At 44.1% G+C, this 18,356-nt stretch overlaps 2 protein-coding genes across 5 annotated transcripts; both read right to left on the bottom strand.

Annotated features, from left to right (window-relative positions):
- Positions 1-1,908: 1,908 nt before the first annotated feature.
- LOC103973040 (protein IQ-domain 26-like) lies at positions 1,909-11,595 on the bottom strand. Of its 3 annotated transcripts, none has more exons than XM_065179216.1 (4): positions 11,294-11,595; positions 3,523-3,975; positions 3,239-3,424; positions 1,909-3,159 (listed from the first exon to the last, which is right to left on the bottom strand). In XM_065179216.1, exons 2-4 carry the CDS (start codon positions 3,895-3,897, stop codon positions 2,500-2,502), a joined length of 1,221 nt encoding a protein of 406 aa, XP_065035288.1. In that variant the 5' UTR covers positions 3,898-3,975; positions 11,294-11,595; the 3' UTR covers positions 1,909-2,499. The 3 variants fall into 3 exon arrangements, with proteins under 3 accessions (XP_065035288.1, XP_009385779.2, XP_009385780.2); XM_009387504.2 differs by lacking the exon at positions 11,294-11,595 and adding an exon at positions 4,816-4,914; XM_009387505.3 differs by lacking the exon at positions 11,294-11,595 and adding an exon at positions 4,163-4,495.
- Positions 11,596-12,300: 705 nt separating this feature from the next.
- Positions 12,301-16,301, bottom strand: LOC135671108 (auxin-responsive protein IAA16-like). 2 transcript variants are annotated; one of them, XR_010512645.1, is made up of 7 exons: positions 15,198-16,301; positions 14,911-15,103; positions 13,619-13,878; positions 13,207-13,354; positions 12,715-12,778; positions 12,500-12,616; positions 12,301-12,450 (listed from the first exon to the last, which is right to left on the bottom strand). XR_010512645.1 is itself a non-coding variant. In XM_065179051.1 (6 exons), exons 1-6 carry the CDS (start codon positions 15,481-15,483, stop codon positions 12,578-12,580), a joined length of 990 nt encoding a protein of 329 aa, XP_065035123.1. In that variant the 5' UTR covers positions 15,484-16,300; the 3' UTR covers positions 12,301-12,577. The 2 variants fall into 2 exon arrangements, 1 of the variants encoding a protein (XP_065035123.1); XM_065179051.1 differs by having other exon boundaries at positions 12,301-12,616; positions 15,198-16,300.
- Between the last annotated feature and the right edge of the window lie 2,055 nt (positions 16,302-18,356).

The following is an 18,356-nucleotide window of genomic DNA, read 5'->3' as shown; positions in this document are numbered from 1 at the left end:
TGCAACTATGAATCAAGGGGGAGTGTTGAGATTTGATTCATAGTTATCTATCTAGATAGTTATCATGATCTAGTGGTTATATGATGATTTCAATAATTACCTCAATCATGATCTAGTAGTTATAGGGTAGTTTTAATAGCTACCTCAATCTAGTAGTTATATGGTGATTGTCACTAGGTCGTATAAATAGAATTGTAGTTCACGAAGCAAGTGATATAGAGTCTGTGTGCATTTGATATCTTATAAGTGTTCTTATCAATCCTCCTGTTTTTTTAATACTACATCAATTTTCTTGAATCGAAATGATTCTTTTACTTACATCATAGTATTATGTTTTTTCCTTGCTCCTTCATCCCCAATAATACTTACTGGAAATAACTATTATGATACAGTATATGAAAGGAAAATTAGAATATTCAACAGAGTCCAAAACATCTCTCGTGGATATGAGAATATTCCTATGAAGTAGTAGCATCTCAGTGGAAGAGCTGAGGCAGTGTGATGCAGCATATTGGGGAAAGGAGCAATTGACGTGACAAAGTGTGGGAAAGAAAAGATGAAGTGAATGGAATTATTCCATCAGAATGAAACCCTAATAATTGCTGCAAAAGAAACTGGAAAGAGATCCTTGTGGGCTTCATGCATCAGCATCAAACTGCTGCCCTCACACTGGTCTTCTGCGTTCCTGACCTCCCCCCCCCCCCCACATGATCTCTGCCTGTCATCGGCTCCACAGCTGCCCCACTCGGCCAACAAAAGCCGATGTTTTCTTCTGTCTTCCTTGTCACCAAAGAGCCATTGGTCGAGGATGTGTTGCTGTCAAAGCAGAACCCTAGGACTGAGAACCGAGAACCAGAAGTGCAAGTGATGAGTCACCGGTATGGAAGATAGTGCAAACAGGAGTCGGTCATCGACCGACTGCTGTAAAGATTTTGCTAAATCTCTCTCTACCTTGTGGGGAATAACTGCAACTTCAAACGCCAGTCTCATGGGAAGAAGCACAAAGCTAAGCTCACCATCCGTGTCAGTGCCACTGACATCGTCCCACGACCTGTGCAGCCTTATCTTCCTGCAACACAACATTATTCCATTCCTTTCCCACCTTATGTTCAAGTATCCAATTGTATTGTAAGCCAATAATGATTGATGATTTCATCATGTTATATTTTCACCATTCTAAAGCCGAAGAAGAGGAGAGTTGAATCTTGTTTATGTTCTCGTTTGAGGTATCGATAGATTAATTACCGGACATCATTGGGATGCATGATAGGAGAACCATAATTAGACTGGCACGAGTTCCAAAACAAAAAGGCTAAATTCATGGTGAAATCTTTTTAATGCTTTATGTTTGAATCATAGATAACATAATCCCAATGATGTAAGTCTCGTTGCCCGAGACTTGGAATCTTACTATTGTCTAATGGATCCTTCACATGGTCGTGTTGTCAGTAAGTCAACTCCGCTTATGGAATAGGATTCTATAGCTAGAATGTCAGAGAGAGTGAGGGGGCAATCTATACACGCATGACATGCATCTAAATGAAGACTAATATGCAGCAATTTCTTATCGAATATAGAACGAACAATAATACATTCGAAACAGTTTTGATGATGATCACGAATAAAGCAAGTCAGTCTCTCTTGTTCTCATTCGTCCAGCTTTGTTGTTTTCCCTTGCTAATGTAGTACGAATGGCTCAAGACGTACCCCCGGCACAGAGATTTGTCATATGTGTTCTTGTCGTTCTTGATAACATGAGGCACATGATAGAATCATTAGATGACCAGAAGGAGGACTGGATGTGATCAGTTCCTCCCATCAGTACAAAGAATGCTTCAAGCTGTTCTTGTCACCCTCCAAAACACACATTGTTCGAAATGAAAACCAAATGATTGGTGAGCAGCACACTGAAATCAAGGGAGAGAGATAGATGTTGATTCCATATCGATCCATCGAGTTCGAGGAATCAACCATAGGATACATGAACTCAGATCCAGAACAGAAATAATAATACTACACAAGTGTACCAACAAAACAATGTAGAGATGCAGTGCATCATTTCCTGTTATTATACGGATCCAGCTATGGTCAGCTGTTCCTATTCAAATGATGCTCGGCCAACCACTGTTAACAGGTGCAAACAGGGACTCTCGATCTCCACAATGATGTGGCAGCCAAAGATTGGCCACGGCAGTGGGTCCACTGCCTGACAGTCAACTCCATTTAAATGAAGAGTGGGTGGGATATCCATCGGTCCCATGGTTGGCAGCTGCTTCATCAACATGGATCCCTGTCAGTGCAGGACGCAACAGGGAGATGAGCACTGAAAACAAGAACAACACATCCTTAAAACCTCTTGAAAGATTCAAATCGAGTAATGTTCTGAAGCTCCACTTCGCACCATTCGATGAAGAATCTCATACAACATGCTCACACGAACAGGAAAACAGAACAGATCACCAGAGGGGAGAAAATAATCACTGGGTTTCCTCCATTGCATTACCACCTTCTGTGGGAGTAAGCCTCCCTGTCTGCTTCCTTCGTCATCAGCTCCGAGGACCTATCGAGCCTCCCGATCACTGCTTTCTTGAAGTTGAAAGCCTCTTGAGCTTGAGGGCGTGGCTTCTTCGTTGCGATGCCAGCTACATTAGCCCTGGCCTCCACGTTTACCTCACTCAACGGCTGCCTCCTCCTCGTCTCTGCCGGATCCGGCGGCTGCTTTGCGGCGCTCTGTGACCTTAGCTTTGCCTTGGATGACTGCGTCTTCGCCATGTAGGTGGGAGAGTTCGATACGCTCAACGATTGCCGGAGCACGGGAGTCGCAGCTACATCGCAGGACAAATTCACGTATCTGGGTGTGCTCTGTGCGGTGACTGAGCACCGGCACCTGTCGCCGTTGATGCAGTACCAGTCGTTCTCTTCGAAGTTTCGCCGGCTGGGTACAGAGATTCGTGCTGGAATCTGAGAGGAGAATCCACGCAAAGGTATGTCGTCTGCTGGATCTGTGAAAGAGGTAGCAGTCGGGCGAGAAGAACTCAGCTTCTTCGGGTAGGACGCATCGATCTCGACCATCTTTGGGCTCCTGTCGATGATGGTGCTATCGAGGCTTGTCGGGAGCCTCCATCTCTGGAACGACGACATGAGATCTTTCGACCTCTCCTGCAACCAAGTAAAACGATAACGCTGAGTGCTGATCGCTTCAGGAGAATTTGAGGTGCATTTTGGAACCGCGACATACTAAGGATCTCCGATGGCGGATTTCCGGTCGAAGGTTTCGAGCTCTTTGAGCTCGGACGGTGGCCTGAGCTCTCACCAGAGCTTGCATGCTGTGAAGAGTCTTGGCGGCTTGCTTGCGAACAAGATATCCTCGAACCAGTGCTTGCAATTTGACAAGTGCTCTGAGAGCTCTGAGTGCTTTCCTCGCCTTCAAAACATTAAAACACCGAACGACTCAAGAACATTTACGTGGAGCAGGAAAGATGCATCTCTATCTCAACAACAGTTAGTGAGGATTTCCGATACCAAGAAGCCTCTGAATGCAGTTTGGATCTTCACCGCCGCCAGCTGATCGCGAGCGCCCGCTCCATGGCTGGTGAGCCGCGCCATGGCCACCGCTGCATCGGCCGCAGCAGCTGTGGCCGCGGCCACGGCGATGGCGTGCTTGCTGTGCTCCTTCTCGCTTTCAGCATAGAAACACTTGAACCACGCCGCTTCGATTGCCGCCGCCGTGGAAGCGTTCTGGCCCGGCGCTACATCGCCGGAGCTCCTTGACTTCCTAAAGCTCCATCTTTTCTTCTCCGTCCTAGCCTCGCCACCGTAACTGGAGCAGTCCTTCGTCTCCTTGTTCTCCTTGTCGCCGCCCCAAAGGTTCCGCAGCCACCGAGTCGCCCGACCCATCTCTCAGCCCCCGGTATCCGATGAAGTCCTGCAGGAAAACTAATACATTTCGGCGACGACGCTTACCGTCTCCATGTCCTACACAGAAAGAACGAGAGGGAAAGGTGTGGGAATCAAAGCTACCTCTTTGAGGTGGCAAGGAAGATAACAAGTATGAGGCCTGCATTAGAAGACAAAGGAGTAGACAGAAGCAATCCCCACCACCCGAACCCATTGATCTAATAGATATCAGAGGTATGTCAGAGATATTGCTCGATGAACTCACGATTCAAACGAAGGCTTTGTTCGACCACTTGATATCCGCAGCTGATTTAGAAGTAACACACGAAACTACTCATGTTTCTATATATCCTCTACGCTCCGAACCTCCCGCAGAAAAGACGGAGAGAGATCGAGGGAAGGGGCAAGGAAACCACCTTAAACATGGCGAAAGAATGGATTTTTCCTGCTCTGCTTTGTAGCTTACCAACAAGACAAAGAAAAAGGCAGCAAACAAGACGCCATCTTCTGGGCTCTTCCCATGTGTAGACTACGTGACATGCCCGAAAACCACGGCCGTCGCACGACGACGACGGAGCAAGAGAGAGACAGAGACAGAACGAAGAAGAAGGAAACTGACCGACCTCGAAAGTTCAAAAAGCTCCCTGTTTTGCTCCACCAAAACCTTCGCAAACCATTCTATAGCTATGATCTCTACAGTGGCACTCCTACTTCTCATTAGAGTTGCTGACACTCTCGTGAATCAATCTGAATTCTACATTTACTACACATGCAGATTACTCTCCAACCATATCATTCAAAGGGCTGTTATGATAGGAGTACGAATCTTACGAGCGAGAAGAAAAGAAACCACACTGAGCATTCATCTGTATCCATTCATTGCATCAGCATCACTAAAGAAGAACACTGAAAGCTTACTCTTTTCTCGCTGCTCCTCTACGACGACTCTGTTTCCTCCCCTGTTTGCAGAAAAAACTCGGAGTCCGATCTCAGATTGGAGATGCGAGAAGGCTTATATACACCCGAGTTATGGATTTGAAATCCGAATCTTTAGTACTAACCTTGCGATTCTTCTCCAACGATTTCATTTATGAACGGCGATTTTAATTACGTGACACTCCCTGTCAGACTGCTTATTATTTACTTAATATACCGACAAGACGAGGGCGAATTGGTAATTTAGTGTTGCTCGGAATCTACGGCAGACATCACCCTGATTAAAGCCTTTAATTAATAATCCTTGGATCTGCTGAAATATATTTATTTTCAGAGGATCAGATATATATATATATATATATATATATATATATATATATATATATTCGGGTTAATTTAATTACTTTTAATAGGCCTACTTTTGGGCTCTCTGTCAACACAGGGCTTCAGACAATAGGCCCAACAAGATCATGGGTCAAGTCTGGTTTTGGACAGCCCATTAACTGAGTTTATTAGTATGGGATCAAACCCAATAATTGGGAATCGACCCATTAGTTGATCTGTTCTAGCCCACTTATGTCATCATAGTTGATCGGCTCATTAGTTTGTTCGATCCATTAACATATGCTTAAATTATTTATTTTTTATTTTTTAAAAAAATATATTATATTTAATTTTCTATAAAAGGTATATCTAATACATCTGCAAAATTTGAAGATCATTGTACATAATCCTAACTTTAAATATTCAAATATAATATTTTTATGACTCAAATATCAATTGAGCAATCTTATCATTGTCTCTGGATCTATTAGGTTTGATTGATCACTTCTCAATTCAAGTCTAATACCTATAAACTTAGAATATGTTAACATATAGAGGACCTTTGACTAATGAGTCATCTCAGTTGATTCAATGTCAAAATTATGGATCTCTTTTTATGACTCTCCTCTTGGCAAATGTGACGAGCATGCATTGCAGGAAGGATGAAGGAATTTGTAGGGAGAGGAGGTTCGCCAGGAGTAGCTTTGTCTTCAAGCGACGATGCTTCGTTTCAAAGTGGGGTGGTCCCCTCTATTAGGTAGCCTCCTAACCGTGCCTTTGGGCGACGTCGACAATCATGTACAATAGGCCTACACCGAGGACATTCTGGCTCAACCCCTCTGTTGCTTAAGTTAAAAAAACGAAGAGAGATATTAATAATATAAGTAAAAGAGTAAAGAGTTATTGCCCGTTTACCCCTATTTGGCTTGGGGTTCAACTTTTATACTTAAGCACCTGGTGGCATGGATAGGTGCTCGTGAAAGTCTTCTCCCTTACCTCGTATGGTGGAGGCATTTAAAAAAGATGGCTTGCTAGTATATACCCTAGGGGCTTCACTTAGGGTAGACTATCGGGGTGGCTCCTCCGATCTGACCCCCTTACTCTTTTGGGTTAAACAAGGTGTGGTCCCTCTACCAATCGTTCGAAAGGGAAGGCTCATCAAGTCGAACCATGCCATTAGCCGTTAATGAGGAGGCATGGTCCCCTTCTCGATTATGGTGCTAGGATAAGGTCTTATGGACTTACTTTGGGATGCCAGGACAAGCATCGTGACCTCCTACTAGCGGTTGTGGGGAGCAAGTAGCTCCCATGCTAATGCTTAGGTATTGCTTCCTTGGCTAATGTGGTAAGGAGGGAGCTGGTAGTGCTAGGATTATCCCTATCATTCATCACTCCCCCGAAACAGCATTCTTCGAAGCTTCAAATTGAGGCCTCAAAGGATGTTGTTTTTCCTGCATCCCTATGTGTTTACACGAGTGTTGTTTTGGCGACTGGTTTATTGCTAAGGCTGCGATGGTTGACGGGAAATCTAGTGGGGTGGACCGTACTCTCTTGCTGGGGTGATCTCTGTTTTATCGGTAGACATATGCTATCCTAAGGGACCCTCTGTTCTTTCTCCCTCTCTATCTTCGTTCTCCCTCTCTCTTTTTCTTCGGGAGGTTTTCTTCTCCATTTTTGCCTCCCCCTTTTACACAGGAGGTTGGGTCTTCTTTTGGGCCTGCCCCTTCTTTCACTTCTGAGGGCAATTACTCGATCGCTTGGGTGGGAGTGTAGCTCTGCAATAGTGAGTGTTGGCTTGATCACATAAGCAGGATGATTGGTATCAATCCACCATAGCAACTTCCATCGTAATGGGTCTTGATTCAACCGTTGTGGGTAAGAGAAGGGACCCGTCATGGCAGGTCTTGGCTCGACCATATCAACGAGATATAGCAAGACTTAGCTCAACCGCATCAATGGGAGGAAGGACTTGTCGTGGTAGGTTTTGGCTCGATCGCATGAGCGGGAGGAAGGGACCCATCATGGCAAATCTTGGCTCAATCGCATGAGAAAGAGAAGGGACCCATCATGGCAGGTCTTGGCTTGACCGCATCAACAGGAGAAAGGACCCATCGTGGTGGGTCATAGCTCAATCACATTAGCAAGGACCTATCATGGTGGGTCTTGGCTCAATTGCATCAGTGAGAGGAAGGACCCATTGTGGTGGGTCTTGGCTCGATCGCATCAGCAAGAGAAGGGACCTGTCATGGCGGGTCTTGGCTTAACAGCGTCAGCGAGAGGAAGAGACCCGTCATGACGAGTTTTGGCTCGATAGCATGAGCGGGAGGAAGGGACTCATCGTGGTAGGTCTTGGCTCGACCACATAAGCGGAAGAAGAGACCTATCGTGGCAGGTCTTGGCTTAACCACATTAGTGGGAGTAGGGACCCATTATGGTGGGTCTTCGCTTAACCACGTGGACAAGAGAAGGGACCTATCGTGGTGGATCTTGGCTTGACCGCATGAGTGGAAGAAGGGACCCATCAAGGTGGGTCTTGGCTCGACCACGTCAATGGGAGGAATGAACCCACTATAGTGGGTGGCTAATAGCTGTGGGTGATGCTATGATGAGTGGTGCTATTGTTGTCAGGGTGCCTCGCCCATGGTGCACATCGAGTTGCAACACGCCTTCCTATCCTTGGGATTTGTATCATCGGGATTTGTATCACCTACGACTTTTAATTATAGAGGGGGTTTTCGACTACATTGAAATCTGAACTACTTAGGGAGTTGTGCCCCTTTTTCAAGCCTTACTATCATGCGGTGATTGGACGCACATCTTCTGTGGCGATCGCATCTTGTTGGATTTCACATCGTCTTCGAATAGATTTGTACAAGCATTACCTTATGGAAGATGAGTTGTTTCTAACATCCGCTGAGCTTATTCTAAGGTCTTTGTATGGTTGGGTTTCATCTTGGTATCACCAGCTTTCAAAGCTTCGCTTTGTTGCTGTCCGTTAAGGCTCTTCATGCCCTCTTTGTTAGTTGATATGGATCATTATAGCTCACGGGAGGGTGTCCCTCTATTCCTGTCGAGCTCATAAGAGGTGATTTAGAGAATCCCAATGAGGGTTGACCTAGAGCCATCTATGGAATCTTCCACTGGACCGATCCCATCATAGCGGTCGGCTCTTTCAACAGGTGGGGACATCCCATTGTGGGTCTACCGAAGGCCCAAGCACACTACAAGAAGTGTTCCAGGACTAGGTGGCCCTTCTCTGTAAGAGGAGGGCATGGAGAGCTGCTCCATCCTAATGGAGGTAGGCTTGGAACTTTCAACGTGTCTTGGCCCATCACGACGATTGGGACACAGGTCCCTCTGCCAATTGTGTTCCTAAACCCCCCCTCCCCTCGATGATTTGTACCTTGCATCTTCAACCCCTGGAATACCTTCCTTCCTTTTGAAGACCTATTTGCATCCAACAATTTTCTTACCCGAAAGCGGCTTCATAAGATCCCAAGTTTTATTTTGATGGAGAGATTCAATTTCTTCATTCATCGCAATCAACCACTTAGCGAAATTATCACAAGAAACTGCATCTGAGTATGTAGTAGGCTCACCAACTTCACTTGTTTCTTGTGCAACAAACAATGCATATGCAATCAAATTTGCATATCTTTGTGGTGGTCGAATATCTCTCTGTGGTCTATCTTTGGCTATAAAATATTGCTCTTCCTCTGGATCATCTGCATCAGTAGACTCAGGACCATCTACTGACACTCTTTGAGTAGAAGAGTTCGACTGAAAAGAATCAGAACTACTAATCTCAAGCTCCACTTGCTTTTGTGCACTATTATTTGTACAACTAGTAGATTCCTCTTTGGAAGATAACATAGACAATTCATTCAAAGTAACATATAATCTACAAATTTTAGGGATTTGGGATCAGAACATCATAATCTGTGTCCTTTCACCTCAGAAGCATACCTAAGGAAAATTCATATTTTAGCTCGAGACTCTAATTTTCCTTCATTTACATGCATGTATACTGGATACCCAAAAATTTTTAAATTAGAGTAATCAGTAGAAGTACCTGACCAAACTTCCTCCGGAGTTTTAAAATTAAGTGATGTAGAAGGAGCGCGGTTGACAACGTAACAGGCCATATTAATCGCCTCTGCCCAAAAGTCCTTTGTCAACCCTGCATTTGAGATCATACACCTTGCTCTCTCCAAGAGTGTTATGTTTATATGTTCGGCCACACCATTTTGCTGAGGCGTCATCCTAACAGTGTGATGCCAAATAATTCCTTTATTTTTGTAGAATTCATCAAAGTCACATTCACAAAATTCCATGTCATTATCTATTCGAAGCCGCTTAATCTGTTTACCTGTTTGCTTCTCAATCAAAGCTTTTTATTGTTTAAAGATTAGAAAAACTTTATTTTTATGCTTCAAAAAATAAATCCAAACTTTTCTGGAATAATCGTCAATAAAAGTCAACATATACCTGGCACCACCCTTAGACTAAACACGAGCTGGACCCCAAAGGTCTGAATGAATATAGTCAAGAGTACCTTTCGTTTTGTGAACTATCGGAGAATTGAAGCTGACTCTTTTCTGCTTTTCAAAATTACAGTGTTCATAGAAATCCAATGGCCAAATACTTTGTTCGTAAAGAAGAACCCTTTTGCTCAATATGCTCAAACATTTTTTGCTCATATGACCCAAACGCATATGTCATAATTTGGTGATGTCAGAATCAGATAATGATGATGACAAGACTGCAACCGAGCCTGTGACAGTTTGTGTATTTATACCCAAGAGCCTCCAGGGTACCTAAAGATGAGATTATTTTTAAATCAGGAACATGTCTAACATTAGTGAGCGTCCTCACAATACCATCATGCATTTTAATTCAGATTGTGCCTCTACCAATAACATCACACGCGGTATTATTGCCCATCAAAACAATTCCACCATTACAAGATTCATATGTGGAAAACAAATCTCTATTGAGATACATGTGATAAGAATAATCCGAATCTAAAATCCATTCATTTTTAGACCTCGTCTTATCATCAGTAACAAAGAAAATATTTTCAACATTCTCACTAGCTGCTACACTAGCTTCAGCGGACTCAGTAGTTTTCTCAATAATTTTTCCCTTTAGCTTTAATTTATTTTTTAATTTATAGTAATCAGCCTTAATGTGCCTCATTTTATGATAATATCTACACTCTAAATTTATATGTCTGGATTTAGATCTAGATTTAGATTTGCTATTGTCAAATTTCATTTTATACATTCTACCCCTAACAACCAGACCCTGATTCTCTCTACTTTCCCCGGTGATATCCCTATCTATCTGCTCCTTAGATTTTAGTGCATATTTAATTCCTTGATACAAAATTATTTCTTTTTCATAAATCATAGTATCACGGAAATACTTAAAGGATTGGGGAAGAGAACACAAAAGTAACAAGGTCTTATCCTCGTCATCAATTTTCGCATCTATATTCTCAAAATCCATAACTAAGGAATCAAATTTATCAAGATGTGAGAGTATAGATGTACCTTCAGTCATCCGAAGCATATACAAACTCTGCTTCAAGTAGAGACGATTCTTCACTGTCCTCTTCATATACAAGGCTTTAAGCTTGTCTCACATGCTTTTAGCCGTAGTGTTCGTAGCTACCACCCGTAAAACCTCGTCAGAGAGATTTAGAATAATGCTTGATTAGACCTTCTTATCCATACTCACAAGATCTTCCTTTGACGTATCATCTAGAATGTTCTCAACTTCTTGTAATGTCAAATCAACTCCGTCTTGAACCAAAATGGTCTCCATCTTAAGTTGCCACATTCCAAAGTTGACATTTCTATCGAATTTCTCGACAATGATCTTTGTTATTGTCATCGTTACCAAAAGATCCCGAAACTAGACTCTGATACCAGTTTGTTAGAGCTGATCCCAAGAAATTTACCAAAAGATAATTTAATAACTCAATAAAAATAATAAAGTAAAAAAATAAAAGAGACAAAAATATCATGATTCGGTTAAAAACTACTAAATAAGAAAATAAGAAAAACTCAAAACGTACAATTAAGGGGGAGTTGCCAAACTAACATGACCTCTCATTGCGTAGACTTAATACCTGCTCAAGACCTTGGATTTCCACCAAAGAGTATATACAGCTCTTGCGTAGCCTTAAAACAAATGGCTCGTGAGCAGCTTGATGGTTTGCCCCAAATGAATCGTTCGACATTGGTCACCGTGAAACAGCATCGTCACGTTGCGGTGGTGGTGGTGGTGGTGGTGGTGGTGCAGGTCATGTCGAGCAAGGTGCAAAAGATAGATGGCGCTGCAGTTGATGCAGTGCGGAGAAGAAGGCACACTTGCTCGATAGATGGCGCTGCAGTTGATGCAGTGCGGAGAAGAAGGCACACGAACAAGGGGAACAAAGCAGCTAACACGACAAAGGATCAAGTCATTATGCCGAACACCTGCCAGATTCTTCCGTGTTGGACACAATACCTTTGCAGCTTGACTGACCGGAGTTAGGCGTGCCCGGTGAACGACAATGACGCCTCATCTGTCCCCCACTACCAACCCAAACAAGGATATGACAATGCCTCCGCCATCCAATCACTCACATCCATCGACGCCACATGAACCGCCTTCTCCTCTTCCTCCTACGTTTTCCAACTCGATCATTAGTTTAATGCTTCGTGCTGTCCCTCGTGATGAGGACAGAATTAGGTGCAATGGCCAGTTTAGCTTCAGCTTCAGCTGGCGACTGGTGGTTTGGAGAGACACGTTGAGAGTTCAAAGTACTGGTTTCCTTAAGATGGAGAAAGACAGCAGTCAGAGAGGGAAGTTTGGCAGGTGCAGTCTCTTCTTCTCAGCTTGCGACTTGCCCATGAGTTGGTTTCAGGTGCGAGAAAGCTCATTGTCTGGGGAAGGCTGACATTGTTAAGGTATCACCCTCAGGAATTAGCAGGAAAAGACTGGCCTCATGCAGTGAGGGGTTAATGTTCATCAAGATACCATAAGCTAAGGGCAAGGAGAAACGATCAAAGTGTTCCATCCGATATCAATCTGGCCTACACACCAACACCAACCACATGCAGCAAACAGAGAGGAAGAAAAAGAAGCTTAGAGTTGGTGGTTTCATATGATTTAGCACTAGATATTAATATTTCAGACTGTAGATTTACAGATTGTATACAGATAGATAGATCTGTATCAACATCATGTCCCGTCAACTCTATTTCTGCAAACCCATTAAGGCAAATTAGGCAGTAAGGAAGCATCCCAAGCTTCCAGGGATAATGCAAGAAAATAAAAAGGGGAAGGAAGCCATCCCTTTCAGGTTACAAACCAAAAAGAAACAAACATTCAAATGACCGACTTAATGACAGAGTGCTCCATTCTTATCTCATGAGTTGCTTGTTCTTTTCCTGCCGACTGCTCTCAGCTGGAGAAACAAAGAGGGTGAAGGTGAAGTTACTATATGATTGATGATGGTTACGATAGCAGTATTGGAGTGGACAATTAAAAGAAAAAATAACTTACAGATGATGCAGAAAGATCGGAGCTCTTCAACACACGCAGCCTCTTGGCCATGGAAACAAACATGCTGCAAGTGATTAAAGGTAGAAGCAATATAAGAACATTCAAAAATACAAGCTAGAAAAGCATTATTAGGTTGAGTAACATATATGTGGTGTTTTCAATATGAATCCCCAACAATGATTTTTCTCCCTTTAGAGAGGAAGAAGTACAAAGTGATCACAGGTGAATTATTTCGGATAAAAGAGTTTTTTTCTGTTACTTGACCTTTAAGTTTTTATTTGTTTATATCGGAAGGATAATATTTCAGTTCCAGATTGAAGTGCTAACTCAAAATTTTGAAGTTGCTGAAGAATATTCAGCCATGCCGAAAAGGTAAACAATCACTAGCTTATTTAAACAGAGGTAAGTACTCGTGCAGACAATGAGTTGAATTTGGTGAACTCGATGTCAATCACTACTCACGGAAGACCATTTTAGGATGACAAGACTTACTCCCATGGAACATCACCAACCAGCATCCTGTCCCCTTCATCATCTTCATAAACCAGAGTGTATTCACCACTTCCATCCAATAAGCCGATAAGCACATGCTTTTCTTCAGAGTTCTTCCGTATACTAGGAGCAAGTGGATCCGCTTGAGCTAAATATTGAGCAAGACAAACATCCTCGGGTTAGTATAAGTTGTATGGCAATGGCCGAGAAGACAAACAAAATTGAAATCTGGTTTGTACAAAAGCTTCTGCTGGTAACATGCGAATTGAAAATTTTGACTATAATCGCATGAATATGAAAGGAAACGTATCGAGTTATGATGGTGATACAGCTGCAATATCTTCGGGTAATTGGGAAAGGCATGTAAAATTAAGATGACCAGATAAACTTAACAAAGAAATTTTCAGAGCACCTGCCATAAGGCCTCGGAAGAGTTCATCTACAGCTAAAGAGAGCTTATCGTAGCTATCATAGGCCTTCAGGTCTACTTTTCTTCCGATCGGTATGCCATCCATGTTAATTTTCACAAACAAGCTCTTCCTATCATTCTCGAGCTTTTTTGCAGCCTCTGTGCTCCCATTGTGAGATTCTGCTGATGCCTTAGCGGTGCCAGCAAGATTCATTCTGAATGATCGAACAGGAGGCCAACCAACAACAGGTGTAGCGGCAGCTCTGCTTTCATAGAGACAGACCGTTACAAAAGAATTTTTCCGACAATAATAACATAGTACTAACCATGAAGTGCTTTGACAACAAGAGCACACGCAAGTTTGACCATCGAAACAATTAATAAAAAAGTTGACAGCTAATTAACAATGAGGTAGAAAGTTGCCTGAAAATAAAGAAAACCTAGAGGTATGCAACTGTGCAATCTAAAGTGATAAACAGGGGAAAAAGATATTGTGAAAATCCCACACAAAATATATCATATACCTAAAATCACACACAGAAATCATATCACCAGCCACCGAAGGTAGTGAACAAGTCATACAGCACTTTTAGATTTTCTGGTTCATGCACAAAATGAAGGAAAACAACTTCTACATACACAGTAACAAGAACAGAAAATTAATTTCTGGATTAATCTTCCTATTTTTTCTTCTATTAAGAACTAAAACGATCGCAAATATGAAGCAAAAGAAGTGAACCACGGTGTCAATCTTGCGGAAATATCGCAAGTTTTCACAGAATACAAATGAAAGATTTTTTCTCCAATTCATATATATTTACATTGCAGTTTAACAAGACAATTTAGATTCCTAAGTATATTTTGCCTGTTAATAAGCTCCACCTTGCGGCAGATAGACAACAAGTCGGTCACATACAACAGGATATATACCATATTACAACAAGTCAGTGACATAACGAAAGCTTCTTCTAGCAGATGTTGGAGAGAACAATGTTCATGCATTAGGTAAACAACTATGAACAATAACCAAATTCCTAACATTACAAATCAAAACAGTCAAACCATCAAGCTTCAAGTCCACAAGTTTGTGACAAGAATAAGCAAACAAGAAATAGATTTGCACCTAACCACATAAAAATGGAAAATAGAACCTAGTGTACAGAGGAACAAGCAGGAGTTGGAGGCCAACATCAAGAGTAGAACAGAAACATAAAAGAGGAGATAGAAACCAACATAAATTTCCTTTGCAAGAGAGGAGATCAACATGGAAATTGCAGTAGGATATGATTACTAACCGTGATTGAGAGGCGGTGTGTGCTACTGCGGCATTCTTGGTGGAAGATGTATGTGCCGCATGAGGACCACACCCCTTCCCCTCGAGGCTCTGCTGCTCTGCGCTCCCACTTGTCTTCTGTAATGATTCCTTTCCTTTAGCCTGCAGCTGGAGAAACCCAAGCTGTTGCTGCTGCAGCTGCTGCTGTTGGAAAGCTGAAGGAAGAGACAAACAAATGGTCAAGAACTCATGGAATATGGGAAGAAGATTACGGGTACAGAATTAAACTCATGTTATCGATCAAAATACCTTCTGTTTTATGTTCGACTTGAACCAAGAAGCCTCTTTTGGTGCCAGAGGAAGCATTAACGTTGGTGCTCTTGCGGACCTTGGAGATGCGATCCAGAGACAGAGCAGACTCGACCGGGTGTTCTCTCTTCTCCTGCCCAGCTGACCAATCTTCTCCTCCAGGGAGGCCGAGGCGCAGTTCCAGCTTTTTCTCCTCCGCAGCGGCATAGCTGCCCCACTCTCTCCCATTGGGAATGAGGTCGAGCAACCGAGGCCGGCCTTCTCCTCGTGTAAATTCTTCCTCCATGCCTTTTCTTTTCCACCAGGAGAACAAGAAAGGAAGCCGAACAGATGAAAAAGATCACGCTTTTATCCTTGTGCGACCTCCTCCGCAGGGGAGAAAGAACGAGGAGCTTTAACGAGAGCGGTAACAGCAAAAGATCCAGAAAGATCACAAGAACGCAAAGAAACCGAGAAGAATTCTGAGGCCTCCAACAGATCAACAGAAGCCTTCTCAAACGACAAGGCAAAAAAGCACTGAAACGGAACAGGGACGAGTGCTCTTCCTTTTGCTTTCCCGCTCACCAACGCTTGCTCAATCTCCCAGGAACCCCAACCTCAAGCCACAAGATCTTAAACCCGCATGTGAAACCACCATTATTAACCATCCAAATCCTCGAAATGAGATATTGTTGACAGGGAGAGAAGAAAGGCCTCCTCCTTTTTGATCTCTCTCTCTCTCTCTCTGATCACTACTATGCTCTGTTCGCCGTGCACTCTGTTTCCTTTTGCTTGCCTTTCTTTCTCTCTTTCCGCCTTCGCACTGTGCGGGATCAGAAAGGGAATGAGAACAGCGGAACAGCAACAGATTCCATGGCTGGAACGAGGCCGGAAAAGGGAATGAGAGCGTCGCTCACGCAAGGTCGGACAGCGGGAGTAAGGCGTGCTCAGACGACAACAGCACGCCTACCGAAGCCGCCCACGGCAGGGAGAGAGACAGAGATGTGCGTGGCGTGGCGAGTGTGTCGCAGTGTCGACTTCCCACTCCTCCCTCTCCCTCCTCATCCCTCTTTATTGAAGGAATCAAAAGGAGCTTTAGAGCTGCATTAATCATGCCTCATAAAACTAGGCTTAACCAGAGCTTATCATGTAATTTGACCCTCTCTGACGGATGACTGTGAAGTCGTGAACGGACATACGCACAGCTGACGGACCGCCAATATCTTAATCGGTCTTTAACGTTTAATGCACCCTCAAGTCGGAGATGACGAAGCCCGGAAGAGATAAACCTAAGCTCTCCAGTGTTACGTGGGTTTTTAGTGGGCGGCAGACAAGCAGTGAGACGTGAATATTCTTCGGAGAAGGAAGGGTACTTCCGGTACCACGTTGCTTTTAGGAGCAGCCCAATGAAACACCGAGGATTAAAGTGGGAGGGGAATAGGAATTCCTCCCTGCCGTTCAACATCATGTTCGTAGCTTTGTTTCCTGACCACCTCCCTGGGAAAAGATGGTGGAAGGTAGCAGAATATAAGCTCTTTTCTTATCCCAGTGCTGGGCTCAAGAAAGTTCTTCTTCTAATGGCTGAATTGCCCTCGAGTACGAGCACGGAGTGGATGATGTTGATCAACTACGAAGCTTCAAAACAATCTCGTTAAGTATGTTGATCGAATCATAAGACCAGTCGGCGGAGTCGGAAATCAGATCTATTGGATGTTCTACCGCATGGGGAATCCATCCACCACAAGCCTTTGATGTCCCTGTCCACGACAAATCTGGTCGACGAACGCCTCCTTTTTAGGTTGGAAACCTGCTTTACTCATTTTCTGCAAACTTTTCTGCGGCCATCGTTCTGCACAAGTCACCGGCTGAATTCATCAAACAGTTCCCATTTCGGATTTGCTGGCCAACTCTGCCAGGCGTGTTTGCGCAACAACAAACTCACTCGAAGAAGACGAAGGGTCGATGAACCCATCCGTCTCACGTGATCAGGTTGAAGCTTCACGTTGACACTTCTGCCTCTTGACGTTACATCTCTTGTTAGATATTGGCACGTAATGACACGACCATTTTAGTAAGTATCCGAGGAGTTTGCATCGCGGTTTCTCAAGTCAAAGAAGAGTCGGCGTGCGCTCCTCACCCTCCGCTGGCTGTTACATCGGTGATCCTGAGAGGGAAGACGATGGAGACCACACGTGCATGGCTCGACGTCGATCTCGAATCGGATCTGAACCCTTCGTTCTCCGGTCGACAGAGATCTTGACCGTGCATTCATGATAACGCACCCGGGACGGAGACGAGAAGGCGAGAATGACTGATCCCCGCCGCCTGCTCTGACCTTGGTCGGTCGACGTCGACGCCCGGCCCCGACGACCTCCTCCTCCTCCTCCTCCCTCGCCCCCTCTGCGGTCAAACCTGGTGAGTCATGCGATGGGAGCTCGAAACGTGCGTCGATTCCCCGCGGGGCCCGCGCGCGCCGAACAATGGCCCCCCCCCGGAGATCGTAATCCCGCGTGTCGCCTTCGGGCCGCGCGCACTCCTCCCCGACGAGAAGATTCCGCGCATGAAGTCGCTGTTCGCCGTTCATCATCGACAACTACTGCAACACGAGAAGCTATATTCCTCATGGAGTCTCTGCTGTTGCAGAAAGCTTTTCTTCCTTTTGTCGATGCTGATCAAGGTTAACAGCTACTACAGGATAACGAGTTTGGTGGCCACATGAAATCCCAGCGAGCATGGAACGAGGTAGAAATACCTCGCTAGCCGTATGTCATACTCCACACAGCCGTATGGATTCAGCATTCCTCCCCGTGTCCGGTGGATGCTCGAAGGCCACAAAGAAAATGGAGTCATGGGGTCATCTGTCATCCGTTACGCATAGCATTCACTTTCGAAGGTCTTCACGATGATGATGTTGAGGTACTCCACTGGTAAAGTTGCGCTTCCATTTCCATGGATGGGATGAGGAGGAATCGAATGATTGAGATAGCAACCGAGTTGAATTGCTGGCAATGGGTCCCTGCATTAGCAGTCGAGTGGAGTGCATAGGCATCACCTTCGTCGGCTTAGGGTTTGGTTCCACATATATGAACGGGGTCCTCATGTACGGTTTGGACGTGCATGCAAAGTTTATGTTCTTATGAAAGACAGTCGAAAATATGTTATGAGATTAAGCAGATGAAG

This window comes from Musa acuminata, unplaced genomic scaffold (genome assembly GCF_036884655.1).
Source record: "Musa acuminata AAA Group cultivar baxijiao unplaced genomic scaffold, Cavendish_Baxijiao_AAA HiC_scaffold_1138, whole genome shotgun sequence".
Lineage (NCBI taxonomy): Eukaryota > Viridiplantae > Streptophyta > Magnoliopsida > Zingiberales > Musaceae > Musa > Musa acuminata.
Note: the sequence above shows the minus strand (reverse complement) of the source record. Positions and strands in the feature narration are given on the sequence as shown.

Excerpts from the sequence above, each read along its gene's own strand:
- LOC103973040 (XM_065179216.1), bottom strand. The coding sequence starts at position 3,897 with ATGGGTCGGGCGACTCGGTGGCTGCGGAACCTTTGGGGCGGCGACAAG. Across the intron at positions 3,425-3,522 it reads CTGCATTCAGAGGCTTCTTG|GCGAGGAAAGCACTCAGAGC; the intron begins GTATCGGAAATC and ends AATGTTTTGAAG. Across the intron at positions 3,160-3,238 it reads TCCGCCATCGGAGATCCTTA|GAGAGGTCGAAAGATCTCAT; the intron begins GTATGTCGCGGT and ends ACTTGGTTGCAG.
- LOC135671108 (XM_065179051.1), bottom strand. The coding sequence starts at position 15,483 with ATGGAGGAAGAATTTACACGAGGAGAAGGCCGGCCTCGGTTGCTCGAC. Across the intron at positions 12,779-13,206 it reads GTTGGTGATGTTCCATGGGA|CATGTTTGTTTCCATGGCCA; the intron begins GTAAGTCTTGTC and ends AATCACTTGCAG. Across the intron at positions 12,617-12,714 it reads CCGATCTTTCTGCATCATCT|CTGAGAGCAGTCGGCAGGAA; the intron begins GTAAGTTATTTT and ends TTGTTTCTCCAG.